Source organism: Siniperca chuatsi, linkage group LG14, assembly GCF_020085105.1.
Source record: "Siniperca chuatsi isolate FFG_IHB_CAS linkage group LG14, ASM2008510v1, whole genome shotgun sequence".
NCBI classification, from domain to species: domain Eukaryota; kingdom Metazoa; phylum Chordata; class Actinopteri; order Centrarchiformes; family Sinipercidae; genus Siniperca; species Siniperca chuatsi.
Genome location: NC_058055.1, coordinates 7,017,183 through 7,044,801, shown reverse-complemented (window position 1 = coordinate 7,044,801; position 27,619 = coordinate 7,017,183). Strand labels below are relative to the sequence as shown.

At 43.8% G+C, this 27,619-nt stretch overlaps 1 protein-coding gene and 1 long non-coding RNA gene across 9 annotated transcripts in view; one reads left to right on the top strand and one right to left on the bottom strand.

The window, feature by feature from the left end:
* Positions 1 to 270: 270 nt before the first annotated feature.
* Positions 271 to 27,619, bottom strand: part of fam222ba (family with sequence similarity 222 member Ba) — a 28,754-nt gene continuing 1,405 nt past the window's right edge. For 3 of the 8 annotated variants that reach the window (XM_044222089.1, XM_044222093.1, XM_044222091.1), the window contains exons 2-4: positions 10,053 to 10,180; positions 5,496 to 5,531; positions 271 to 3,964 (exon numbers count right to left, since the gene is read on the bottom strand). In XM_044222089.1, coding sequence (XP_044078024.1) covers positions 2,256 to 3,964; positions 5,496 to 5,531; positions 10,053 to 10,134 — 1,827 coding nt within the window. In that variant the 5' untranslated portion in view covers positions 10,135 to 10,180 and the 3' untranslated portion in view covers positions 271 to 2,255. Of the gene's footprint in view, positions 3,965 to 5,495; positions 5,532 to 10,052; positions 10,181 to 12,266; positions 13,926 to 27,619 lie in introns of those variants that run through there. The other 5 variants (XM_044222092.1, XM_044222094.1, XM_044222096.1 and 2 more) reach the window with 5 other exon arrangements.
* LOC122888108 lies at positions 10,197 to 27,613 on the top strand. The gene is made up of 3 exons (XR_006380654.1): positions 10,197 to 10,421; positions 13,992 to 23,149; positions 25,326 to 27,613. It is a non-coding gene; the product is annotated as an uncharacterized LOC122888108 (long non-coding RNA).

The following is a 27,619-nucleotide window of genomic DNA, read 5'->3' as shown; positions in this document are numbered from 1 at the left end:
GGCATGAAAGCACAGCAATTGGTGCAACAATGACCACCTACAGCACTAGCTGTTGCAGTTAAAAAATATGTGGTTGAGAAGGGCCTTTTTGAACTGTTCAACCACTTGTAAGGCTGATTATGTAAGAAACAAATATGTTAATAGTAACCTACTTTAACTGTCAGACAGACTGAGCTCATGCAGAATGAAGGGGGCAGGAGAAAACTGCACACCTGTTGTCAGTGTCAGTTTAAATGAATGTTGCAGATAATCCAAACAACGGTTCACTCATTTCAAAGCATAAATTAGAACTTTATTTTATTATTACAATATTACAAAAAGAGTAGCATAACTCTCACGCTCTTGCCTCTTATCTGTCGTACAGAATGACACAAAAGAAAGGCTTATGGACCTTCTTCCATTTCACAGCAATAGTACAAGAAACAGAAGAAAATAAAATTTAAATAACAAGCAAATCAAGTATTATAAATAGTCACAACTGCAAACTGAAGCTTTGAAACTTGGGAAAAAAATGTTACAGCTCAGTAACTACACATTGCTAAAATATAGAATTACAAAATATTACTCCTTTTCTTGCTTTCCATAATAAAGAATATCTAAGGAATTGCTCTGTCTATTCAACAAAACTTCATTAAATAAAATTAAAATAAGAGACCAGAAAAAAAAAGAAACTGAAACAAAATTGCTGTTTCTGTGTATCCTTATCATCTTCTTTCTCCTTATTTGGGGTTTTCATTAAAACCATGCTCATTTTCAAGGGAAGTCCAAGGACCAAACACTTAAGGCTTTTTAAGGGCTGTTAGGGAGTTAGGTGAACAAAACATGGGCGTCATTGTGTTTACACACACACACACTCACTCTCTCTCTCTCTCTCACACACACACACACACACTCACCCTTCACTCTACCCACATCAGCAGTCAACATTCACACACAATCATTAAACTTTAAAGTTACAGTAGTCTAGTAGGTAAGCCAGTGTACAATAAAATAAACAATGCATTTGCTGTTTCACTTTAAACTTAAAAGTCAGTTTTGTTTACCTCAAAGTGATCTTGCAAGTGATCAATTTGGTCTTTTCGAGCAGACTTCACATCAGAATCAGTAGCAACTACACGTAACTTAATTCACTTAGGTTCCTGCTGTCAGGATCAAAACTCTGGTTAGGCTCGTAGTACGATTCTACATGACATTATTAACACTATTATTTCTTCTACTCCAGAGTTGTGTCCTCATAACTAACCTATCCCCTTCAATACCTGCAAAACAAATAATCTCAACATTCAAGTAATGGTTACAAAAACAATCTGCAAAGAAAACAAAAATGGCACATCTTCATAACAGCGTGTCCTTGTTAACCTGACTTTGGCCATTTTAAGGTATGAGAGTTAATCTTTCATGACTTTTTCTGCACTAAACATTTTCACAATCTTGTTGCCAAACCTTCCTGGCATTGACAAAAAGTTTTTTAAACACCTGAATTCATTGCAGCATTTTCAGCAGGACAGAGAATCACCTTTTCAACATATTTGCTCCCTGCTGGATCTTTACTATATACAAACAACCTGATTACATGCTTCCTTAACTGACAGAGAGGAATCAATATTGGGTAGTCCTATTACACAAATAAATAATTACATTTAAAAAGAATAAAACCTCTGTGTACATGTGCATACCGCAGGTCTTATGCTCTCTTCTGTCCTCAAATGATTGTGTTTAATTTTAAAGTTATTATGCGATTTGAACGTTAATACCAAAATGAAGAAAGTGAGAGCTGAAAATTCCTGACATGACCCTGTAAAAAAAAAAAAACCCATCAATTTAGTAGATGTTGCTGTTTTTCAGTGAGGGATCTTTGTTTTTCGTCTTTCTTACATGCATAAGAAAACGTAAAGTTAGTTAGTTCTGAAGTAGAAATAACACAGGATCTGTTAAGATCCAGGCACACAGACAACAGAGGAAGAAGGAAGGAATGACACACACAGTACAGATGTGTATACACACGCACATGAAACAGTTCCCTAAAGTGCCAGGTAAAAGCACTCATTAACAAAAATTAAAGCAGCAATTGATCACTTGCAAGATTTATTTAAAAAAAAACAAAAAACTACTGTTCTTCATTAAATATAATAATTTACCCTCTTTAACATTAGCGGTCATTTGTTTAAGTTATCAATTTAGTTTCATTTATGTGTTTCCTTTCTTAAGACTAAACAAAGGGGTTTTGATAACTGTTGTGTAGACAAGGCCATAGCTTATCTGTACCCTGGGTGCTGGATGAGAGCGGTTCTGCCATCCCCAACCTCTGGATCTACCCTGCTCAGAGGAGGCCTGTGCATCTTGCCCATCAACCCTAGATTCTGATCACGGAAGTAGGGCGTCTGGAAGTCCCCACCCAAGTAATCTGCTGTTTGCATCAGATTAGTCTGGGTGGAGGAGATGGAGGAGCTCGTTCCGAGCCTGTATTGGGGAGCCCCAGGGGGACCGCAGTCTAGCGTGGTGCACCCCCCTGGGCCCGCACCATGGAATGGCATGGCTACGTCCTGAGACCCGGAGCTGTCACTGTTGGGTGTGGGTAGGATGCTGCTGTTCCAAATGTGGGACTGGAAGTAGTGACCATTAGTGTAGTGGGCCATGGGACCGGGCATGCAGTTGTTGTTGACAGGGGGAGAAGGGGTAGGCCTCTCTACGGGAGGTTTCAGTGTGTAAGGCTGACCCACACATACCTCTGCAGGGTAGCCCATGCCCTTAAAATGGAAGGTGGGGTCCCTGGAAGGCTGCTTGCAGAGGTGGGTCCCACCATTCTGAATGTGGGGTACATGAGCCAACTGGTGCTGATTCCAAGAGCGCATCTTCTGCTGCTGTGTGTTATGTTGTAGCTGTTGGTGCTGCTGATTCTGTTGTGGATGCAGATGCTGCTGCAGGTGGTGCTGCTGCTTGAGATCAGTGTGGTTGGAAGGCAAGTGGTTCATAGCAGCCACACTGGGTGGGGGGTGAGCTCCCACTGGGGCGGTGGCTTTCTCTTGAGGACCAATAATGCAGTTGGGTGGGGGGAAGCCAGGGGTGGCAGGGTTGCTGTGCATGGACACCCTGGAGCAGGCGCTGATAAGCAGGTTGCGACTGATGGGGCTGGGGTTGGCGATCTGGCCCTCACACATGGAGGTGGCTCCTGCACCTTGGGCCCGAGCTTGGCAGAACTGGTTGATCTGATGAACAATGGTGCTCAGGTCAGCTTGGCGGCCCTGGTGCAGCCCGGCGGCCATGGAGAGTGGAATGGTTGAGGTAGAGACGGTAACATTAGGCGGTGCGTCGCCATCTGGCAGCTTTCTGCTCCCCTGCAAGCCAGGTGGCAGCTGCTGCTGAAGGTGCTGCTGTTGAAGCATGACGGTAGGGGGCCCCTGTGGGTGGCCAAGGGCTGGGTGTTGAGACAGAGTCTGGAGTCCGGATGGGCCCTGAGGGTGCGGGGCCATGGGGGGAGGGTGTCTGAGGCCCTGGGTGTGACCCTGCTGCTGAAGGAGGGGCATCTGTAGAGTCTGAGACGGTTCCTGTGGTTGAAGGGGTAAGCTCTGCTGGAGCCGGGGAAGGTTCTGCAGAGGTGGGTGGTGGTTTAAAGTGCTGGTCGAAGCCACCTGGTAGCGTCCGGTGGGAGGGTTCATGATGACTTCAGGGTGCAAGCGAGCTCGGCTGCCGTCAAAATCTTTTAGGATGCCTTTGACTGTGGGCACCTTGACGATAGCGAGGAGGCCTGTCTTGGCACTGGCCTGAGAGGAAGGGTAAGGGCTGTAGCGCTGGCCTGACGTATCCAGCCCGTTGACTGTACGGCGCACGTGGTTTCGCTGGGGGACCTTGACGCTGTTGGGGAAGATCTTAATGGTGAGGGGGTTGTTGGCAACCTTCTTAGCATATGCATCCAATTCTGCAGGGGTTGGAAACGGAGCGGATCTCATCCTTTGTGTGGTGTCCCCTGGGGTGGAGGACAGGACAGGTCAGAGGTGAGACAGAGAGAGAAAGCAAGAAGAGACAGAATTGGGGGGACGGAGAGTGGGGAGACAAGCACAATGAGAGAGTCAACTTAATCCAGGTAGAAGTGTATATGGCACAAAAGAGCACATCAGTTGTAATCTGAGAGGAACCTGAATTGGACAGTGCTCTCATATTCCATACCTCGCTGTTTTTCTCCTAAAACCCTCACAGCTCCCATCTCATGAAGACAAAGAGAGACATTTCCAGTCTCATTCTCAGCTAAATTACTGTGGCCGACACATTCCCAGTCTAAAATCAAATTTTGTGGTGGCGTCGTTGACTTTGAGGTCAGGGGCTTTTAGTGGCCTTAAATGACATAGCATTCACTATGCATCTGGGGGCTGCGCTGCTTGCTACGGAATCACAAACTAAACAAAGAATGAGCAATGATGGTCCCCTGTGTCTGCTTTGGGAGGAAGGAAAGAAAGAGATAGACACAGAGAGCAGAGCTCCATGACAGAAGACAAGTAATCAAACACAGCAGCAGCGTTTCTGATCTGCAGGAACACCTCTCAGGCCTCAGCTCGCAGACATTTGTTACACCTGTTAAGCACCATGGCTAAATTTAACAATGCTGAAGTGACAATGTGAACGTGATTATGTGTTTGTGCATTGTGAGCGTGAGGGTGTGTTTCTTTTATGAGCCTGTTTAAAATGTGCGACAGGATCATGCAGGTGTTGGCTAATGTGTCTGTGTCTTGTACATGATGTGCCCATTTTCAGTCTGGGTGGATGTGATTGCAGTTTTCATTTTAACGCAGTGTGCTCACTTCCACTTTCTTTTACACAATAAAAGTCAGTGATAATGTTTTTACAGAATGACAGGCTCTTCTCCCCGCTTTCCTTTGTCTAACTGTTCCGATCACCTCAGCCCCGCCAGTCTGACCTACTTACACAGCTTTCGGACTGATGGACATGAATGAAGCTGATCCGTGGTAAGGATCACTAGTCTGACTAGTGACGGAGCTACATTTAATTTACTCTTTCATTATTTTTGAAGAGGGGACTTTTCAGTTCAGGTAAAATAGATGTCGTCATTACAGAATACAGGATACTTCTCTCTGTTGTTGCGTGAGCAATAATTTGAAATGTCTGAATTGCTGGCAGAGGTCTGTGGTTTCATGCGGCTGTGGCCATTATGCTCAGTCTCACAGCAGACAGACGGGGCTTGAGGGATGAGGCACAGAGCTGAATTGCGAGCTCTGACACGGCGGCACCAAGAGTTGTGCCAACTGGCTAATTAATTCCCGCTTTATTTGTGAACAGGAAACAATGGGCAGCGATGTGCGGGGCCGGTATGGGGCGGCACACAGGGGGCTTCTGTGACTAAGTGTTCAGCCTGCTGATGGCAGCCTCATTAATGCAGGGGTCTGGGCCAAGGAGCTGGAGCTCGACACCCGCTATCACTGATGCCTAATGTCTGACGCTGAATAAATGCCAGGGTAAGCAAACACAGATAAATGAACACTTACACACAAGCTCACAGACATGCTGAGGATGGACTTCACCTGTCAAACACAGGTAATGATTAATGCCCTTGTTGGAAATGATGTTTTGTATAGTGACATAGAGGCAGACTAAATACAAAGGCAGTTTGATTGAAACAGTTAACATACCCAGTTTTCAGGGTATCAAGGGATTACATTTAGCATTCAATACATACCATTTTAAGCAATAAAACTACACTTTGATAAATGCAACTTGTTTGCTATAAGATATATTTAGAGATTGTGAGATTCTGGCACAGCCTCCTTGGTCTGCAACTGTTGTCAAAACCTCATGTCAACGTAGCTGTAGAAAGGGTTGTAAGTAGGTGGGAAGAGAGTACCATCAGCTGTTGCAATGAATAAAACATCTTTTATCATTTCATGGGAATAAGATCTTCTGGATGAAACCAGGATTGTGAACAGCATGAATGAATGTTAAAGACCACAGTAACTTGAAATGTAACATCTTTCAGGCTTTGCTCTGTATTCGGAGAGGCGCAGACAAGCTGTGTGGGGATATAAGAGCCAACATGGAAGGGTGAAGTAGGGGTTATTAATATAAGCATGCAAGACTGATTGATCTAAACAGTCACACTTTAAGAGCTTTAAATGTCCAGTGTGTAACATTTAGGAGGATCTATTGGTAGAAATGGAATATAATACCTAAGTATATTTTTATTGCCGAAAATAAGAATCGTGTTTTCATTACTTTAGAATAAGCCGTTTTGATCTACATAGGGAGCGGGTCCCCTTCCATGGAGGTCGCCATGTTGCACCATGTTTCTACAGTAGCCCAGAACGGACCAACCAAACACTGGCTCTAGATAAGGCCTTTCACATTTTTCCACAGCAACCGTAGTTTCTCATACACGCTTGGAATGGGAGGGTGAGAGGTCTTCAAATGGTTGCAATCTGCAATTTCACCACTAGATGCCACTAAATCCTGCACACTGCTCCTTCAACAGAGACAAGATCAACTTTTGGTTTCTGTATAGGTTTCTAATTGGGGTCAGACTGTAACAATTAAGTCCTATTTTCACCAACTGTACACATACTAAACCCAAATTAAAATATGTCTTTTAATAATATGAATATGAACATTTAGGAGAAAATCCATAACTGTGGACATAAATAAATAAATTAGATGTATAAATTTAATATAATACCTGAAATGAATAATACATTTATATAAATGTGTGTATAATTTCATATTGTTAATTAGGGAAATTTAACAATGTGCATATAACAAATATAGAAAGAAAAACTGCAGCAAGCATTTAACTGTGTACAGTGTTAGTTCCTTGCCACTGGCACTTGTGTAATGAGTTTTATACTTAAATTGTAAAACTCAGGCAAGTAGCAAAGAAAGCAATGTCAACGTCTGGAAACTGACCAATCCATTAAATTGGAAAAGGGATTACACATTGTTAACAAAGCTTAGGCAGGCATTTTGGGATAAAAAAAGCAAATCAGAATGAAGAGTTGTACAATGTGTAATGAAATCGGTAAATTATTGTTTGGAGTAGTATCCCCTAACAGTGGATTAAAATCGACCTCTTGCTGTTTACGTCTGTTTAAGGGTTCTGGCAGCTGTTGATTATGTGTTCTAGTAAGCAAGTGTAGCTTATTAGCATTTCAGCCTTAACCTGAAACCTGGAATAGCTTAAAGCATCAAGGGAGGGTTAATGAGGATATGAGTGAAGTTTGTAGGCGGCTACGAGCATATCATCTCTCAGATCTCCAGCTAAGCACGTTCCCAGGGAGGGAACAGGGGAAAGAGGCCAGTCTGGCCATGCGTTAATTACCCTGCTGCTAGCTAGCTTGCTGGAACACAAGTGCACAGTCAGCAGGCACTAATTAGGGATTCTTTTATTCAAACTACTGTTTTTATTGAACAAGGTTTAAGCAGCAGGGGGCAGGGGCTCATGCTGCTGTAAATTGCAATTTTCACACAAGAGCAGGAAATTAGGTCTGAAGCTTCGGCGTCAAATTAGACATGTGAATTTGGTTTCCCACATGACGCCACCTCCCTATATTTTTTAGATATTTGAGCAGAGCACCCCATGCTGATAGATCAAGACCTTTGAAAAATGAAAAATATTATAAGGAGATGGTTGCTTTTGATCTCAGTAGGGACTAAGATGTGAAAATCAGCCAAGTGGGGCAGCTGTACTCACTGTTTGTTCTGCCTGTAAGAACTGAGGACCAAGGGCCACTTTGTGGTGCTTGAGTCATCCTGCCTGGAGTATGAGCCATTTTTTTTCTTGACCCACTGTCTCTTTGTGTACCTGATCTACTCCTCTAACAGCCTTTACATTTCACAGCCATCATCTGTTAACAGTCAATTCCTGATGATAAATAGAGCAGCTGCTCTGGCCTTGCCTCTGACAGCAACCTGCAAACTCGTAACTTTAAATGACTCCCATGCACAGATTCACCCGCAGGGGAGGAGGCAGAGCATGGCAAGCCTGGCGATCTGGAGCTCTTGGTGAAAAAACAGGGAGGGGAAAGTGGCAAAGACAAGATTCTGTAACACAAGACTCAGAATTAGAGTACACTGAGTAGCCGAAAGGATAGTGCTCAAGGACAGGCAAATGGGAACACAAATTGGAGCTAATTATGTAAACTCTCCATCTGAGCTTTTTCTTCAGTGGGAACTTTTCAGTGTATTGAATCAAGATTTTAAGTGACAACTAGTCTATGAATTTCACCTAAAAAGTAGTCAAGCACATCTCTCATGGAGTTAAGCTGTCAAATGATCTTCCATGCCTGGTAAACAATGGGCCCCTGCAGAGACAACGAGTCCTGTCGAGAGCCAGGAGGAAGATGTCAGAGTGTTATTTGAGAGTTGAGGCCTAGTTCTGGCTATGTGAGGCAACACACAGGGAACTCGAAACACAGCAACTGCACAAACTGCAGACATGCAGAAGCCATGCGACCTGAGAGTGTATAGATTTTCTTTTTGTTCACTTTTCCTCATGGCACTTTGATAAAAATGATTTAGTCTAAATGAAAAACAGCTCCACGGCTTTTGATGTAACACCGTGTCTGTTAATGATACTTTGAAGAGCAGATGAAAAGGAAAAGCATTTTAAGAGAATGACGAGAAAATAAAAATAGATTGAAATTACACTTCTAGGACTGGCCGTGCTGCGAGAAGCACGCTCCATCACCAAAATGGATTACAGCATTGGGCAGAAATACAAATTGAACTCCAGTTGCGTCTTATGCTCTGATGTGTCTTAGTGTGTCACATAAAGGAAAAGCAGAGAAACAGTGTAGCTGATGGCTGCACCATGTCACAAGCCTGCCTGAGTGAGGCAACAGACGATGGCACTTAGACTCCCTCACGCTTGCTGATCTCCTGGGGGTTGGCTGATTACTGTGATTCTGAAATTACAGTCTTGATGAGCTGGAGCATTTTACAACAAAAAAAAAACTGCTGCAGAAATGGGTCAGTTTCCACTCAGAGAAACAGGCAGGAGGAAAAGGAGATGTAGACGTTTTATGTTATGATTGAATAAATAAAGCTAAACCAACTGAATGGGCCATAATCAAGGTCTGGGAAGTGATTGATCTTTTGAGTATATCTAAAAAGCTCGCTGTAGGAGAGAAAGAAACTGACGGTGCATTATATGCAAGTATGGCTGTGTGCAGTCATCATTGAGACCACACATTATTACAAAATGTGAATGTTCATTTGAATGCATCTAAAAAGTGATAAATAATCATCTATGGTAGTTCAAAATGTATTTAGGGTGAAAAGACAAGGTACAAAAGGAAGACAAGGTACAAAAGGAAGACAACAACAATGACTTATTGTTACCATTTCCATTCATCAGTTTGTTAGTTAGAGCTCGTTAGTCTCAGCTCTCACTGGTGATTGCTGACTTCAACTCTCCATTTGTGTTGCTGCCCCTCACACCGTAAAGTGTCCAAGTTTGTCAGCAGTTGAGTTGTAAAATTCAAACACATTGAATGAACTAGGCCAGCTCTGACTGGTCTGCTGTTAAACCGGGGCAGCAGATTGCATCTTAAATTCTTTCACATTACAAGATCATCAGGGCAAAACCACTCAGCCGCAATCTGTCTGCGAGTCTGACAGTAACCGACTCTTCCTGATGGTGAAAAGTAACCAAGGCGGTCAAATCAAACACATGAATGTGGCGTGTTTTACACACACAGGACCGCATTTTTGTGGCAGACATACTCTGTGTTGAGAGAGGGATGGGGCCAGTTCACTGTTCATCAGCAAATTAAATGGCCCAGTTCATCCTAATTTCCCCTGAAGACAGATCTATGGTCCTGGAGCACAAAAATATTCTCTCTCTTTTTTTGGTTTTAACACAGAGCTGCAGAAGAGAACCGGGCCAGGGTTGGCATGGTCATCTGACGTGGGGCAGGCAGCAGGATTGTAACAGCTTGGTTTGTTGTGTGGGATGGTGGTGGTAGTTAATAGTGTGTGTGTGTGTGTGTGTGTGTGTGTGTGTGTGTGTGTGTGTGTGTGTGTGTGTGTGTGTATGTCCCAAACTCAGTACTTACATTTCTGAAGTCCAGTGTTCATCTGCGTGTGGGGGAGAAGCTGGAGGGGGAGGTCACCTGGCCCTGGCAGACAGGCCAGCATTTCACACAGACACTAATGCAACATGGGACACACACTTCTCCTCACACTGCAGAGAGAGAGAGAGAGAGAGAGAGAGAGAGAGAGAGGGAGAGAGAGAGGGAGGGAGAGAGAGAGGGAGGGAGGGAGGGGTCAGCAGTCAGACATAACTGCAAGGCAGCACATGGTGCGTGGTGATACACAGGCTGGGTCCAGACTAATGGAACTCTGTGGCCGATCCCCGGAGGCACAGGGCTGAGGGAGACATAGTTACCTTTCAATTAGAAACTGATTCACACCTGGAGCATCAGGTAAGTTGACATTTGATGCCAATAACAACTTCAATTAAACATCAAACAGCTGAAGTAAAACGGGCAGACTGGGCCTGAGGGGCTGGCAGCTTTAAATCGACTCAGTCCCTCCTCCTCCTCGCGCTGCATGTTAGTCAGCTAGTTGGACCCTGCTACCTGCGTTTTACCTCTTCGCCTCCACCAGACCATGGCAGAGGAAATTAATGACTCCTGTACACTTGAAAAGAGCACACTCGAGAGGCCTGGCGCTGACAAGTTAGTGAGTCTCTGATCGATACTGCAGTCCTCTAGACCTCAGAGAGGCCTTTATTTTGGGGACATTAAACAATGGAGCCGGCTGAGGCTGTGGTGAAAAGAAATGAATAAAAACAGGGCTACAGCTCCAATAAATGGCTGCCACTTTGTGCAATAACCTGATGTAACAGAGAGGGAGAAAACGTTAGCCATGCTCCACTTGGCTTACTGCTGTATTCAAAACACTGCAGATGCTTGCTTAATCAGCACTGAAGAACAGTCAGGGAGCAAATTAAGTCTACAGAGTCCGTGCCCTCCCCTTTTGCTGCGTGGAATCATTAGAGGGTGGCAAGTGTGCACAGACAAACAGGGTCTATGAGAGAGGCAATTACCCACAAAACAACCTTGGCATGCCTGTCTGCCGCAGGGTGATGGCTTAAAAGTGTCTTCCCCCCTGCAGGGCGAAGAGACAAGTGGAGGAAAGAGTGACAAAGCGAGAGAGAAAGGTGGAAAGAGAGAAAGACGGGTGGCGGGTTTGGGGTGGTGGGGGAGAGCAGAACTTGCTTTTAAAAAGCAGGAGCTCAAAAAGGTCAGGATGACAGCTCATTTAAATCCTCACAGTGAGAGGAGAAAAAACAAGCCTTAATGAAGCTGCCAGTTCTACACAGATACCTGAGAGCGTTGCACCTTGGGGTGCTGCAGGGGCAGGGCGGCAGGGGGGTGGAAGGGAGAAAAGGGTAGAGAGAGGGGGAGATTGGTGGGTGGCGGAGCTGCAGTCTTGAGACAGATCTGAGGATTTGGGGGTGTTTTGTGCCATTGATGCTGCGTCACCCTTTCTGTTGCCCAGCCTCCCACTCCTCTCATCCCCCTCCCTATCCCCTGCTTTCTGATCTACAGCCTGGACCGCCATATGGCAGCAGTCCCTGCCCTCGATTCAGTGTGTCACCATGCATTAACTTTAATTGGCCTGATATGTTATTCTTTTCCCTCGGCCTTGGAAGGATTTTAGGTACATAGCGCCTTGATGTCAGCAGGCAAGATTTCCAGCTCTCATTTATCAGGGTGCCAAGATTTCACACAAAGATAACAGCAATCTCTTTGACAACAGGCAGGTTTAGGGTGGAGGAAAACTAAATATCAAATACAACAGAATCTTTGTTAGGGGTTTCAAAAGCAAAACGGTGGCAAGAGAGTGAAATGATGTGGGAGAAAAAAAACCCCCACCAGCATAAACTGTCAATTCATTTGTTATAAGAACACACACATCAACACACTACAGGCAAAAAACAGCCAACAGGCCATCAGCCCATCCCCTTCCTGCCTCCCCCACAGCGCCCCTGAATGTCAGAAAGCTGTGCAGTGGGGAGTGCTGCGGCAAAAGGTCAGCCTATGGTAATGCCCCAGCTGACACTCTGCTTTGCAGCACAGAGCAGGAGATGAAACCCAACAGACAGAAGCCCGACGTCTACTGACTCGCCTATCAGCACCACTGCCACAGTGACTTCAAATATACATCACACCCAAACACTGCCGCTTTCTACAAAGGCACCTGTCCCCACAGAGGTTTTTTCAACACATGGACTATTTGTATCAAGAGCAGGATGACTACACCTGATAGAGTGTTGAGTCCAGACAGGGACTGAGCTCGCTACAATTGGAGGTGCCTCTCCTCAGGTCGTAATCGGCACATGACTGGCTCGGGTGCTGGCTTCTGCTAAGTCCTAATTGCCCTCTGACCACCATGCAGGGAGATTTAGCCTGGTCTGGACTAGGGCTTGACTCACCCATTCAGGCAAATAGGTGTCTACCCCAATGGCTTAGTATCCTTTGTGGCATAGAGACACAGCCCCTCCTGTCCTGGGTGGAAACAGAGTTGCGTCTGTGGAGGCCAAGCTGAGCCAGCTGGGCAGACCAGTGGAGTAGGGATTGGCTTGGTGGAGTTTAGCCAGGCGTCTCACACTATCAGCCCCGTGCAGACAGACACCACAGGGTTCTCAGAGTATTAGGGGGCCCCCGTGACTCGGCAAGTCTCCACCAGCTACTTATAGAACCGTAATAAAAAAGTGTGCGAATAACTGTGTGGCTTTCATTATAGACAAATAAAGACGTGCAGACAAAGCAGGACTTGAGCGAGTGATGCGCATGGCTTGTGTCATGTGTCAAATTGCTCCCATAAAAGCTGACCTATATTTTCTTTTCATTCCTCCGTGGGGAAGGAGGAAAAGGAAACCATCTAAAAGCAAAGAAAGTGCAAAGAAGGGAAGAAGGAACAGGATAGACGGAAGCCATTTAGGAAATTAGACCAGCTGACTGCATTTATGCTGAATCTCTTGATCAATATCCTCATCAACTATGATCTGCATTTGCTAGAAATTTGGGAAGTGCATCAGGCTAACTGCATAGGAAATCATCTATTAAAATATCCACCAGCAGTACTGCATGAAGAAAAAAAAAAAAAAAAAAAAAAAGGATTGTGCACCAAAAATAAGCTCATTAGAAGGAAACGCATACAACAAAAGTATTGTATGCATTGTCAAAGTAAAAAGAGAAAGTATGTTTGGTTGCTGGTTGAATATCAACAGCTTTTCTATACCAATTAAAAGCAAAAGCAATTAGCAGAACCAAATCACCATGTTGTACATTGCTTGTGCTAACAGCTGAAGGAGAGGAGAGTGGAGGAGAAAGCAGGCTGCTGTTATTTTAATTGCATGTTTACCCCCAGGTTATGGGTCTGAAATAGAGCCAAGAAAAAATTTTGCAGTAGAAATTCAATGCAACTTCACTGTGTTGATTCTCTCAGGGACAGAGAGAGTGAAATTACTTTTCTTTGCGAGTCTCTGAATAGGAGGTGTAGAAAGAAAAGGAGCAGAAAGAGGAGAACAGCTTTTTACCCTTGAATACCATGCCAGAGTGTTTTGTCAAAAGAAAAAGGGGAAAAAAGCCTTGGCTCTTGAACATGTTAGGAAGAAATGACACATCAGTATGGCCTTCATTAGACCATCAGGTTTTACAAACAACAGAGGTAGAAAAAGATTTCTGTTGCTAGCAGAGGGCCATGGGCATGTTAGGCTATGACAGGCTGGTTCACAGTCTCACACAATGGATCCTGATGACTCCAGCACATCCTGAGGCGTTTGGGATGGGCCGTTTGCTTTTGCAGTCAGCAGAGACCCCTCGTCAACCTGGACTGTTATCTCACACCAAAAGAGAAAGGGCGAGAGAGTGGGGGACAGCCATGATTGTGAGAGGAGGGTGAAAACGAAGAGAAGACAACCAACCGAACCCTCTTCTTATCAGAGTGACCTCATTCCTCCACTCTTGTGTTTACATCCGTAGGTTTAGATGATGTCCACGGCTCCTCACAGTGGAGAGGATGACAGTAATGGTGGTGAGATGAGAGGATGAGAAGATATTGGGCAGTGACTGTCCTGGCCATCGTTGCCAGAGCTATGTCATGGCCATTACCTGTCCAGCCAAGGTCCATTCTCCAATAATAATAATAGTTTCACTAAGCCCACTTGGCTTCCTGAAGAGCTCTACAAATGTGGAAGGCAGAGGTAAGTGTGCTCAGTCATGTCAAGACTGGCCAAGGTCAGGCGGGCAAACAGAAAGTGCTGGCAGTGCCGCATGCGTGGCATCATGAATGCCAAAATGCCGGGGCCTCTGGCTGTGCTGTTTGACAGACATGTTTACACCTGATAGAAAATGCAGTGTGGATGGCCTGCCAAAACAGAGGGGATACAAAGTGAGGGGTGCCAGCCTAGTTATTTATTTATCTGCTGCAAATCCATCCAGAGTGCAGCCAGAAGCTGGGCATGCCTCAGTGAGGAATAAGCCAGCCTACTCTCAGACATGAGTCTTAAACCACTCGAGGGAGAAAATAAAAAAGATCTGACATGTAGTAAAAGAAAAGGAAAGTAAAGATCTCATGAAGCAGCTCTAGACATTGTGTTTGATTTACTCACACTCTTGATACTTTTCACACTAATTAATGATTAACACATGAAATTTGTCAAATTAATCAGAGGTTGTTCTAAAATCCTCCATGACAATGTTCAGAGGCTGGGCCTGTTTTTTCTCAGTACTGCAATTAAATCAGCTGACTTGGTAGTTGGACTTGGAAGCAAATGTTAACAGGACTAAGAGTCTACAGCCATGCTAGTGAGGCTGTAAATGCACCAGCAAGCTAACATGTGCACTATAACAATGCTAATACGCCAATGTTTAGCAGGTTTACCATGTAAGTAATGTTGAGACAGTTCACTTAAAACACACACAAAATGTGAAGCTGCTGGTGGCACTAGAGGAAGAGTCAGGGAATCACCAAATTCATTAGGATACATCATATGGGAAGCATCAATATCTCAAGTAAATGTTTCACCGGATACGTGAAAACTTTTACCTCCTAGTGGTCCTGGATGAAAAGTCAAGGGACCATGAATGTCTGTACAAATTTAATGGCAATAGTTGTTGAGATATTTCAGTCTGGACCAAAGTGGTGGACCAATCCATGGACCAAAAGACCAACATTGCCATCCCTAGAAGCACACTACACTAGCTTGGTGTATTGGATATGCCAGATGACAACAGTGGAGAAACACTGAGAAGCACAGGAATGCAAGACTCTTTATCTTCTGGAGAAACTTCAGCCTTCTGGTAAACATCAGATCACATAACTCAGAGACGTCACTCATACATATGAGAGCAACACTGCTCCTTTCATCTCTTCTGTGGTGCCATATCGGTGTTATCTTCACGTTTCCCCATATCGTACCAGACAACAATGTGCTGAGTCACATATTGCCATGTCAGATGCCAGACTGTGGGGTTTGCTACAGGACTAGGAAATAATGGTTAGAACAAGAGAGATATACAGATACTAGACTACCGTAAATCTACTATCTGTGCGTGTGTTAGGGTATGTGCAGTGATAGAAATCATCAGACTTCAGAAAGCTGGTTTTTCAAGTTGCGTGCTTGTGTGAATGCTTTGTTATAAATCGAAATGTGGTGGTATAGACAAGATGAAGAAACCTAAACAAACAGATGAGCCTGTGTTGAACTGATCTACTGCAAAGATTTTCTATGTACAATGAAATATGCTTCCAATTTTACTTATGAACTACATGTCCTGCTCTGTAGACAAAAATGAAAGAGCCTTGTTATTTTGACAACAAATTTGTTGATCTATTCCCCAACTCATACAAAATTATTGTTCTGAATACAGTGGCTAAGAGGAAATTATGCAATTAGCCTTCTACATTAAATTCCTTTCCGGTCTGAAACAGAAATGGGCCCAGTTACCTGTCAGAGGTTTAAAAGCAGACTTTTGAGCATGCACTATTTGACTGTAAGTCAGCTAGGCCTTCTCCCTGGTTTAGTGGGAAACAACTCAATGTTCTGAAAGCTAAAGCACAGCAGCATTGTTCCAGCTGGCGGAAAAAGGGGAAATGAAGATGGAGTGGTTTGATTTCATTTGTTAGCAGGTGCATCCATTTTGTGTTCTTCCCCACACCCACCTCGCCTCTCTCAGTCAAAGCGCTTATCAGAAATTGGACACCCCAGTGACAAATTGAGCCTGCGATTAAAGGGAGAAAGAGGAAAGCTTTGTTAAGTGCTGCTGATTGGGATCCCAGGCTGCCCTCACACATCAGAGGTGTGTGTGTGTGTGTGCGTGTGCGTGCATGTACCAAGCGTGCATGCATGCATGCATGCTTGGTACAGAGCCAATAGCAGAGCTGACACCACCACCACCTCTTCTCCAATTTTCCCCTCTCTCCAGGTGTTCCCACGGCTTACATTTCTGCTCAGAGTACTCAGCAAACAAAACCAAATCAATGTCTCTCTCTCTCTCTCTCTCTCTCTCTCTCATATACAGTACATGGAAAATACACAGGCAAACCTACATATTACACTAGTGATTTTCTCCTGCAGGAATAATGATCTCTAGTATTTCCTGTGTCTTCTTATTGACATGTACGCTGTGTTTAACAGAGAAAAAAGTAAAGTCTCTGTGTGTTTGTCCCACCCAGACCCATATTATTGACCCAGCATTAACCAGCCCTGGCCTATTTGCGAGCGCGGCTAGGCTGATTTAAGAGGGGGGTCAGAGCCGCTCTGCTAGGCAGAACTGTGCGAGCGCTGACTCTCACAAATCATCCTAAAAGGGCTTAACACACAAAAACAGCTTCCAGTGTTACACAGGCCTGCTGTGAGAGATTTATCCACTGTGCCATTATACTAACTGGCCTCTCTTCCATATGAGCTGTATACTAATTCACACACACACATAAAGAAAAAACCCTAATTAGACTTATGCCTGGTGCAACGCTGCAGGAGGACTCACTCAAACAATAACTTTTACTATTCTAAATTTAAGACATAATCTTGTTAACCATTAGTCTTCTTCTTTATTGCTGATGCGTTGCTCACATGGTGTTGGTTTATACACCTTAATGTCTTAACTGTGACTTGTAATATAATGAAAAGGTGAGTGGTGTCTACATCTATAAAAAAGTAGATTGTTGATTTTTAAAATTTAGATGCTGTAATTACTCTGGGCCACTCAATCATTTATGAACACTGACCTCCAAAAGAATTTTAGTAAAGCAGAGTTTCATCTTTAATTGTGTTTTATTTTATATACTGTTTAATTTATCATATTTAGTTTACAAAGCTTCTGTGGCATAATTTTTCAGATGTTATGGCGGACCTTGTTAATGCAGGCCAAAGAAAAAGCTCTCACTAAGATTCTATGGAGGTACATTCATTGGTTCAGTTAGTAAGAGCGGATTACTGAGATGCAGGTCTGGTGGATGCACAGAACTGGTGAAAATATTCTGCTGCATTGAGAAGGGCAGTCATACAAGTCAAAAACAAATGCCTACATGCCGATTCCAAACCCTGCTGTGTACATTCAATAAAAGCTGATCCGTCTCCATCCTGTGTCTATGGAAGGTTGGTAAGGTCAGTCGCCTCCATGGCAGCTCTGACATTCAGTCTGGCCTCCAGCGAGACCAAACGAGTCCCCCCTCGCATCTACAGAGCAGCCGAGGAATAAAAGAGATCTTTCTCCACCAGACAGGGTTGTGTGAGATATGTTCCTTTTGCCACTGGCGACACACAAGACATTTGTGGTCTCTCCTTCATCTGCTGTGTATATGTGAGAGCCTCTCTGCCCCCAGTTCTTTCTCCAGCAGACACCAGCTCAGGGCATCGGGCAGCCAGCTGGTGATCCGTGGAGAGCCAGGCAAACACAGGCCCGGCATGGCAAACATCTCACCTCTGTGTCTGCATGGGAACATCTGGCCCTCCCAGGCTCACAGGGCCCTCCGTCTGTCTGCCTGTCTGCCTGTGAGCTTACACATACTCTTAGTGTGTACTAGTGTTGTCATGGCACCAGAATTTTTACTCCTACACAGGTACCGGTTTAATATACAAAAACAATCACTAGTCTACAATACCAAAGCACACAAGCCACATGTCACATAACCACACCACAGCAGTATTTTATGATGATTAAATTACTGATTTAACAGCTTTGTTTGCATCTTCAGCACAGGAGCTCTGATATGTTGGGATGTCAAAGTGAGCAGATCTACAGCTAAATAGTTCCATATTTTGGCCCTGACCCTAGTTTTGTCAACCAGTTTAGGTGGATTGAGTATAATGTCACTACGGCTAGGTATCGAACCTCAATACTTTTTGGTACAGAGCAAAATGTGTTTATTTTGCAACTGTGTATCGATAAGTGTCAAGTACCGAAAGCTAGCATCAAATGTCTGGTTCCAGATTTTTTTTTAAAATTGCCAATTATAGACCTTTTTATTTAGGAAAAGTTTTTGTACAGCTATTTATGTTTAGACAACATGTACATTTGGGAACTTGGACTTTGCAGAAAATTTCTCAAAAGGACGGTTTTGTTCTGGTATTGATACTCGTGTATCGTATCGACACTGGTATACAAAAAATTTCAAACAATATCTGGCTGTTGCAGATCTCGATTGGTTGACGTATCAAAACTAAAATTAATCTTCAACAAACTCATTTTTTACTCATAGTAACAACACTAGTGTGTCTGTGGCTTGTCCTGAATGCAGAAAGCTTAACAAAATATTCAATCTCTTCTTCTAGTCTGTACCAGTGAGATAGTTATATGAAAAATAGAGTTGGCCCAGATGATAAACTCTCTCTCTCTCTCGCTTTCTTGCATCATGCCTGCTCATACAGATCTCCTGTGGCCGTCCAATGATTCAAGACTGATGAGGCATGCTCAAAGGTCTATGCCATTGAGCACAGCATTAATGCACCCAGCAGCAAATTTTTTGCCATCGACCCCCATTCCCTACAATAAGGACAGAGCTATCAATCAGGCCGAGATCGCTGACACCAGACACGGGCTGATGAAGTAGGGGACTTTGGAGCTAATGACAAATGGATCTCTCAGATATGGTCACAGTATACTATGACAGTCCGCTGAGAACACTTGACCTTTAGCAAAATCCTGAGCCACTTTTTGCCAACACCGTACAATGCAAAAATGGAGAAAATGCAAACTGCTGTTGCAGTTAAGAAAGTGTGGTTATTGTGTGAGAACTCCTGGGTCCAGCTGAGAGTCTCAGTTCCTTCACTCTCAGAGTTGCTACTGACCGGCCCAGCCTTCCTCTGTTCTCACACCAAAGCTCTGGGAGTGACCTTCAGGAGGCCTGCTAGTCCTGCTAATTGGGGTCTCTACACAGCAATGCCCCACACACACACACACACACACACACACACACACTGGAAGAGGGACTAGGACTAGGGTAGAGGGATGGAGAGATAGCAGGGGCCTGTGTTGTCTGCTTGGTGGGAAATAGACAAAACAAGTGGAACTTGGGCCCAGTCAGAATTAGGGCTGCAGTGAAAGGAAAGTAAGATAACAGAGTCCTTTGTAACAAGGATGCTGAATATATAGAGCTGGTCAACCAATAAATAATGTAACATTGATCAAAAAACTGTTATCAAAATATTTCACAAATTCTCCTTAAGTATGGAAAATCACATGTCAAGCTGTCTACATTGGACTCTGTAACAATAGAAAGTATAACTGGGTGATGTCATCAGATTGCTTTCTTTGTCCAACCAACAGTCCAAAACCCCCAAATATTCAGTACTATCAATTAAGACAAAGAAAAGCAGCAATTCCTCACAGTTGGGAAGTTGCGACCAGTTCATTTTTAGTATTTTTTTAAAAGAATAATCAATTATTTAAAAGGTTGCTGGTTATTTCTCTGTTGATCAACTAATCGATTAATCGCCTAATCGTTTCAGCTCTAGTTACAACATACAAGAGCAGTATGTGTGGCAGAGGTGCTGTGAATAACAAGAAAGAAACAAGTGCTATGGGTTAAAACAGTGGTAGAACAAAGTAGTAAATCGCATAAAACAAATAAATGTAAACTTCATAGTAGCTATTACAATACCAAATTAGGTAACACCACTTGAAAATAATAAATTCATAAATTCAAACTGGGGAAAAAATACGATGGTATTTGAAAAAGTAAAAAAGGCACCACAAAGTGGATGATGGGTTTCTAAAAGGGAACGTGGGTCAGGCAGGTCAATTTTATCTGTGGGCCAACAGGGTCGATGCTCAGCTCTCAGGAGCATAGAGGAGACATTGACACAGGTAATTTAGAGAAGGCTCGGCCTGGCTGCAGCTGTGCACTGAGCTTGCCAACATATCATCATATCAGGGCCACTTCTTATCAGTTAGATCAGCACTCAGAATAAAAGGGGAAAAAATGTACAGGAAGTCATTCTGTAAAAACAAGATACTGAGAGCCTTTATGTCAGGAAAGAGTCACTGAACTTGTTTTTAAGAATGCATTTAAGAGTAAAAGACAGACTTTTCTGAAGGAATTATAGGACGTACAGTGAACCTGGTAACCATTTTAAACAAGGTGTGCGATAGATCCAGTGAATGAGACTTTGAGCAAGGATTGCCATGAATAGAAAGGTCTGCATTTAATTTGCTAATCCATCATTCCAATTGTACTTGGTAACAAAGGGAGAGGAGAGTGGTGGGGCATTCAGATGCAATGGAGCATGCTGAGGGGTGCGTGTGTGGTTCTCCATGGAGCCAGAGAGGCGGTGGCCCTTGGCCCTAAAAGGCCGGCCAGCGCTGGGAAGAATGGGATCTGATGAGCTCAACGCAGGCAAGACTAATCCCTTCATGTCCAAAGAATTGTTTAACTATGTTTGACTGATTAACCCAAACCCCTCGATTCCACTTACAATCTATTTGTTCAATCAAGTCTCCTGCACTCATCATGCTGCAGTGTGTGGGTGGTGATGGCGAGGGAGAAAAAGAAAGAGAGAAAGAACGAGAGAGAGAGAGAGAAACAAAGGGGGCTGCAAAACAATCCATTTGAAGGACGCATACAGAAGTCAAAAGGACAGCTTTTTTGTTCTACTTGCAATTCTTCAAATGCACATAGCAAATGAGCTCCTCCAAACCAGCTGTTGCTAACATTAAAAGGTCAGAGAACTCTTGCCTTGAGAGATTTCAAGTAGAAAGTCAGCCGTGGTGTGTTAGCATACTGCACTGGCACTCTGGTTTTTACCAGCTTCATGGGAAAAGGAAATTTAAAGGCACTCTCCCCTGCGTGGAAAAGAGGTTGCCAGGAAGATTAACCCAGCTTCCTTTTATAGCCTCTGACAAGAGGTTAAATCACACATTACACTGCCTGAAATGTCTGCTGGTAATTAGATCAAGAATATTACTCTCTCTTCTTCCCCTCGCAGACTGCAGCTGATCAAAGCCTAATGATGGTGTCAGTGCCATTGGCAGTGCTGGCTGGGTAAATCTCCCCATCGGGATGGCAATCTGTCAGGGCTGCAAGCCCTGCTAAACAGCACAGGACATGAGCACAATGGTGCTTGACACAAAGTAGACTAAATGAACCATATCTTTTACCAACAAGCTATCCATCAGCAGCGCACCATTAAAATTCACAGTAATGATTAAACATGTCTTTGTTTTGAGTCTAGGACTGCGTGTTTATATGTACACAGTCAACTGAGATGTATACAGTGAGAGAGATGTTGGTGACATCTGTGAGTTTTATCCCAATAACAGTGAAAGCCACCACCCGCGTATCTGCTGTCTTTCCATGCCAGAGCAGATCTAAGCAGCACCTGGTCCCTTGATGGGGTGAGGGGGCTACTGGCTATTAATTACAGAAAGCCGACACGCAGCGCAGGCAAATCCTCGCAATGAGACCCTGGGACGTCAGATACACAGCAAGACGAATGCTTCTCTGTCACACAGCAACATGACCAGCCTCAGGACTCTTTACACACGAGTACTTTCAAGTATGCCTTTCAAATTGTGGCCCACCCTTCTTCCTCTGCCCCCACCCCGTCTCCCTCTCTATCTCAATCACATTCTGCGGATGTTACACTACTTCAGGGGATATTTTCTGACTAATGCAAAGTGGTTGTGCAGTAGCATGATAAAAGTTGACATTTTCCTTTTCTAATTCAATGCTTCCTTTGTAAACAACCTCGCCTTTTTATGTGTGCACACGTGCACACGCACACAGGCTGCAAACACATCACACATAATGGTCATTTGCTCTCACACTTAACGGACGCAAACAAAAGGGGGAAATGGCAGGAGATATGCCAATCACTTATCGTTGAAAGATGTCTGACAAAAGAGGCCCTAAAAACCTGACAGCTTTTCTTTTCCACGTCAGTCCCCTGCACATCCAGCCCCTGAAAAAGGGGCCCCAGACAACAGACTCCTGCGAGAGGTCTGACCCCAATCTTAACCCCATACAGGTGGTGGCACAGTGCTAACACAGGAAGCAGGAGCGCTATTCACAGGATGCAGGGAGAAAAGGTTGTTCTCACCCAAAGACCTGCTCTCAGAGATCAATTAGACAGGCACAAAGTGAGCTCAATGCCAGTAAAGTGTATTCTAACATGCTGAAAAGAAAATCCCCTTGAACACATTAATGGTAAAGACTCGTTCTCAGTGTAGACTAAAAGAATCTGGTTAAGGAGGGGGGTTTGAGAGTCACGATGTTAGATAAAACTCTACAACTGAGTAGCAACACTATTATGCTATGAAGGCTGTTAATCTTTAAGTGTTGTCAGAAATGTAACAATTGTGGTTTAAAGTTTAAAAAGCAAATTGTAAACCTGTTAATATTACTGAAAAAAAGGACATGCTCCTATTGTGTGACCCACAATCTTTATAACAAAAATCCTGTTAAGATAATCTTAATGTACAAAAACATTAATATCAAGTGTGGTCTTCTAGTTCAGGAGAATAATGTGACTCCTGTCTGATTACTGCTCAGTTAGTCCAACTACAGAGCTGAACTATGAACTGTGATTACAGCCAACATCCCCCCGCAGAGCGACAACTGCATCTCTGCACATTCCAGGAAACGCAGCCAGCTGAAGACAGCAAATACACCAGAGAGAGGAGGAGACATAAACAACGTAAGCTAGTTTGAGAGCTGCACCAATGTTTACTGTCTCACTAAGTGCATTTCATCCCCACTGCTTTCACAGCAGCGGCGGTATTTCAGCATGCAGTACAGAGGGGCTGCTGATGCCACAGGTCTGTGTACAGAGGACTCAGTCACAGGCTGGAGAGACTGTTTGGACAATGTAGGTGTCAGACACACCACCGGTCTGGAATAACGATTCAGTTCAGCCACTACAAAACACCCTCTGGTTCCTTTATAGTGGCGGTTCAATAAAAAACTAACTTCACTGTTTTTGGAATGTAACTGTTGAAAACCTAAGAGGAATTCTTCAAATGCAGGTCTTATTTGACTTGGTACATTGCTATCAGGGAGAAAGGTCTGCATTTGCTTCAAACAGGCACTGAATGACATGCCAGAGATTAGCCTCTGAAGGTCACAGTCTTAGCCTATCCTTTCAGCCGCTTTTCACAACACAACCCCGGGCCCTTTTGAACAACAGGAAGAATGTCATCTGGTTACTTTTCAAGGCACGGAGATACCATTCAATGTGGCCAACAATGGCTGCAAACAGGACCAGAGGGTTAGGAGGTTATAAAGGGCCCCATTCTAAGCGCTGCTTGATCTCCAGTACACTGCACGCACGCAGAAAAAACACACCCACACACTGAGGCCTGGAGAAGTGGTGCAGCCGATGATAAACTGAGGAGGGTCATGGCAAAGTGCCGCTCACCTCGGCAGCTCTCTCAGCTCAGCCTCCGTCCCTCCCCAGCACATCTCTTAAAACCTAGACTAAGTCTCAGAGCCTTGACTGCTTTGTCAGGCATTCAAATTTGCTTTGTCATTTTGGAGAAGATAACTGTATGATACCCTAAACTCTACCCTTCAGGTTATTGTGACTTGCCAAAGGTTACAAAGAGCAAAAAACACTATTATTTATTACCAATTTCACACGGCATTTCTCTTGGCAAGAAAATAAAAAAACTGGGATTTTAAATGCCTCAAATACAGAAATGTCTGTGTATTCTTATTGCAAGAGTGGATGTAAGATAACAAGGCTTACAGTTAGGCAAGAATTATGAAATGCAACCATCTAACATAACTGAAATTCTGGTAAACAAAAGTAGCATTCCTTTAAAAACACTTGTGTATCTGCTATTCAGGTTGTAAGGCTTGCCCCAAAAAGACTCTTAGACTACAGCCCGAGCTGAAATCCTTCACCAATTTAGTCTCTAATGAACCCTCTGAAATATTAAAAATAAAGCCCAATTAGCTGACAGCCTTTTACATCTCCTCCCTCTATAATCCTCTGCTAGCTTAGCCTTATCTAATGTCTGCGCCAACTATGACACTTTGAGCTCACGCTCCCTCTATCCCCTCCACTTGATATCCCCTACAGCTTTATTGGTGCTTTGTTGTGGTATTCTTTCTGACCCCACAGACCAGGTCAGACTCTAAGCCTCTCTGGTGGTGGCTAATGATGCCCTGATATGTACAGTTGGCATGGACGTTGGAAAACTACAGCAATAACCACTGACATGCTAATGGCATCTATCAGGATTACTTAAGAGTGTTATGAGAGGTTGCCAGGCGAGACCCATATCAGAGGGCTTGGTACTGGGGGTGGAGAGTGTCAGTGGAGGGTCAGTGATCCGATAGAAACGGCCTTATCTTGTGCCATAAACAGTAGAACAGTATCTGCCCTGCTCTTCTGCTGTTCCTGTGAGATGGAGGTGGATAAACAACCCTGTCGTCTCCAGTGCCTCCGACAAGCCTGATCAGACAGATGCTGTCCTAAACCAAGACTTGTTCCTCCTGCTGCTATGACTGTTGTTTTGCCGTAAATGTCACCGGGAGGCTTAGATTATTCCCAGATTGCCCTCAAGATGAAGACACAACAATTTCAGAGAGCCCTTTGGTCTTGGTGTTTGTAACATCAGGTTACAGCACTCCCTGGCTTAAGGGCTTGGGTTTGCTGATTACGCAAACTATCCAGCAAGTGCAGGGCTTTTTTCCCTAATTGGACCTGCCGGCTAACATGCAAATCCATGCAAAAAAAAAGTAATCAAGAACACAAAAATGTAGCAAACAAAGACACAAAGTGTATCTTTAAATCAGGCCTATCGCCTGTAGTCATTTGGCCCAACATAAAACAACCCATGTGAACTAAACTAAATACTGTTTAACAGCTGATCCACAGCCTGAGCCCTGCAGGTCAGTCCCTTGTTCTCAGAGGTATCCAGAAGTTGCCCATGATGTCCTAAACACCTGATCTGGATGTATCACGTGGCCACAGTTATTTACTCACAGCCTGACCTGCATTTGACCCTCACACTGGGTCTTCTGACTTTGTCTACTCACACAAAGGCTACCAAACATCTGCTCCCTGTCTGAAACCAGACTCATGCAGCTGAGAAGACATCGGGTGACCTCACACAAAGTCTCTCCAAGTGGTGGGTGGCTGAGTGGGTGACAGCTGCCCTGGTTACTGGAGGACTGAAAGGTGGAGCAGGCTGGCAGATCACTGGTACCTGGGAAATCTCTGCCCTGCTGCCCGGGACAGGGGGGCAGCCTCATTTAGCAAATGGATGATATTCAACAAATGCTGCTCACCTAAAACGACCGGAGGTGAGGAAAATAAAAATCTGCTATGCACATACAATTCACAGACAACACCTGCAAGAGATTTAACATACACAGGCTCCCGCTGGAATATGAAAGGAACAAATGTATTGCATTGGGAAGAGCATACGGTTACACATTTCCAATTCAAGTACCATCTCTAAAATGCCACATCAAATGACTGGCTTTGAATAAACCAAAATGAGCATCAGCCAAGCGGCTCATTCCAGCACAGAAAATCTTTGCATCAAAAATATGCTGGTTAGCCGAGCCATTTCACAGTCAACAATCACAGAATCAGGACTGTTACTAATCAATGTATTTTAATGAGCTCCCTGTGAATCCCAACAACTGCTGAAACATAAAAGCTTCTCAAGTTCTCTGGTTCAGTCTTTGTACCTTGTGATCTGTTATTCATAGTCTTGCTCTGAAGTCTCTAAGAAATAAAGCAGAGCTTTGATGTTATCCTCTTATTACTGCTGTCTGAGACAAGCCTAATGTAGGGAATCAGACTGTTTGGCTGTCACATGGAGAAACTTCTGCAACACAAAAAACATCCGGGATTCAGTGTAAGGTGCTCACTCACCAATATCTGCTTTGCTATTTGCTCACAAGAAGAAGAAAGTTTGATACAGTGAGGTTAGTATCTAGTAAACGGTGTGGGTGTACATATTACATTTACACTGTACTCTACTCACTACTTTAAAGCTTTCGCTAAACTAAGCTTAAATACGTAGGTGTGTATGTTCTCTACTATATATATATAAGTATTTTTCTGCAAAACTTTAACCTTGTCTACAGGCAACTGTAGACTGAGAGGCTATAGCAGCCAAGATGCTACACAAGTATTTCAGAGGAAATTACCCTCCTCTGCCCACAATGTAAATCAATACGTTCCAATGTATTTGTCAGTGGTTGGCTGAAAAAACCAAGGCAAACTTGCTTTCCTGTCAGTTTGCCCTCAGCAAAGACTCTGGGTGTGCAGTGACAGGTCGAAGAGTCAGCACATGACTCATGGGCAGAGGAGGAAAGACACTTTGAAAAGCCAGGCTAGAGATCTAATTAACACATGCATTCAAGTGGTATTTCAATTTGGCAGAACGCTGTAATTTTTAACAATGCTGACCAGCATGACATGAACTAATGAACCAGGTGCTCCTGACATTCAGGCTTATCTGCTGCTGTTATGAGTAAGAGTAAACACACAACTCATTTTCAGACTTAAATAGAAGTAAATACATATTCAAGAGCAAACACAGAAAATCACAACTATTGCAGTCAAACTTGTACTTCAAAAACTGAGCTGTAAACTACTGCAAAATCTATACAGTATATGTACTGCTGTTAGCCTTTGCATCACAATATCTCACAGTAACTTTGCAGCATTATACTCTCATTCTTCTTGGTATCTGTCAAATTGCTGTCATTAGAGGCGAACTGCATTTTACAGATGGGGAGAGGCCTTACAGTCATTTGTTTTTAAGACCTTATTAATCTTCATTGTGCTGGGAAACATAGCACCCCAATGCAAAAAGGGTTCCCTCTACATGATAATTGCAGAGAGTCTAGGGGCCCGAGTTTCCCAGACAACAAGGTCTGAAATTTAATTATCTGGTCTTTGGAAAATGTAGGGGAAGAAAGCTACATTGCAAAACTGCACTTCTGGGCAAGTAATGTCAGGCTCTTGTTTGAGTAAGCACAGGCTATTACTGAGCACATCTTCCCTGCTGTCATAAACTAAACAGTCTCACCTTTGTCATGGTAAAGGAAAGATAAGGGCTTTTTACATAACGACAGATTTATTTTTTAACTTCAAAACGGCCATGCAAATGTGGACATTTCTTTCACAGTTTTATCATCT